The sequence below is a fragment of the Acanthisitta chloris genome, unplaced genomic scaffold, assembly GCF_000695815.1.
Source record: "Acanthisitta chloris isolate BGI_N310 unplaced genomic scaffold, ASM69581v1 scaffold39512, whole genome shotgun sequence".
Taxonomy (NCBI): Eukaryota; Metazoa; Chordata; class Aves; order Passeriformes; family Acanthisittidae; genus Acanthisitta; species Acanthisitta chloris.
The window spans coordinates 4,053-5,022 of NW_008661761.1; the positions used below are offsets into that span (position 1 = coordinate 4,053).

General features: G+C 47.2%; 1 protein-coding gene across 1 annotated transcript in view; it reads left to right on the plus strand.

Annotated features, from left to right (window-relative positions):
* LOC103798086 (nucleosome-remodeling factor subunit BPTF-like) overlaps positions 1-970 on the plus strand; it is a gene marked incomplete at its 5' end in the record, with an annotated part of 11,168 nt that overhangs the window by 710 nt on the left and 9,488 nt on the right. The window contains one exon of the mRNA XM_009070328.1: positions 82-275. Coding sequence (XP_009068576.1) covers positions 82-275 — 194 coding nt within the window. The remainder of the gene's footprint in view (positions 1-81; positions 276-970) is intronic.

The following is a 970-nucleotide window of genomic DNA, read 5'->3' on the forward strand; positions in this document are numbered from 1 at the left end:
GCTGCAGCAGCAGCAGCAGCTGCTGCACCTCCACCACCTCCACCACCACCACCACCACCACCACCTCCACCACCACCACAGGCAGCCAGTGTCACCTCCTCCTCCTCCACCACTGTCCCTGTGCCAGTCTCCTCCCAGAAGAGGAAGCGAGAGGAGGAGAAGGATTCGTCAGCTTCCAAGTCCAAGAAGAAGAAAATGATTTCTACTACCTCAAAGGAAACGAAGAAGGACACAAAGCTTTACTGCATCTGTAAAACGCCTTACGACGAGTCCAAGTGAGTAGTGGTGCCACAGCTCCTGCTGCATGTCTGAGCTTTAGGGGTGGTGGTAGCTGGGAGTGCCAGGCAGAGCTAGAGCTGGAGGTAGTGTCAGGTGTTACTGCAGTGATCACTGAGGAATAAAGTCTTTTTTCCACTAGCACAAAGCTATTAACATACTTGATTTATACTGTTACTGTACCTGGTTTATCTCTCACTCGTTTGCATGTCTCCATTGTACGACCTTTGTCTCACATGCACATACTCTTCTTTATTTTCCTCCGCTCTGTTCTTCTTTCTTTTGCCCTTTTGCCTCTGCCTCAGAAGCAAGTGACACTTGGGTTTGAGCAATTCCTCATAAGTGGATAAGTGGCTGATGTTGTGTAGAATTAGCTCTGGTACCGTCTTCCAGTAAATGACTTCTCTGTAAGTCAGCAGCCAGCAAAGGAGCTCTGAGTCACTGGGCTGCACTTCACTTTGGACAATGTTTCAGGTGGAAGTGGTTTCCATGTGTTTAAAACTTGCATTCCAGGGTTGATAAAAAAAATGAACATTTAAGCATTTGACAAAGTGAAAACTGCAGTTCTCTGTGGTTTTATTCTGACTGTGAATGAGGAAAAGTATTTGTGCTACACATACAGAGTTTGTGAGGAAAGGTGGTACGTGGTGGAGTGGGAGATGCAGTGGATGGCAGGGGATAGTGTTACACATTC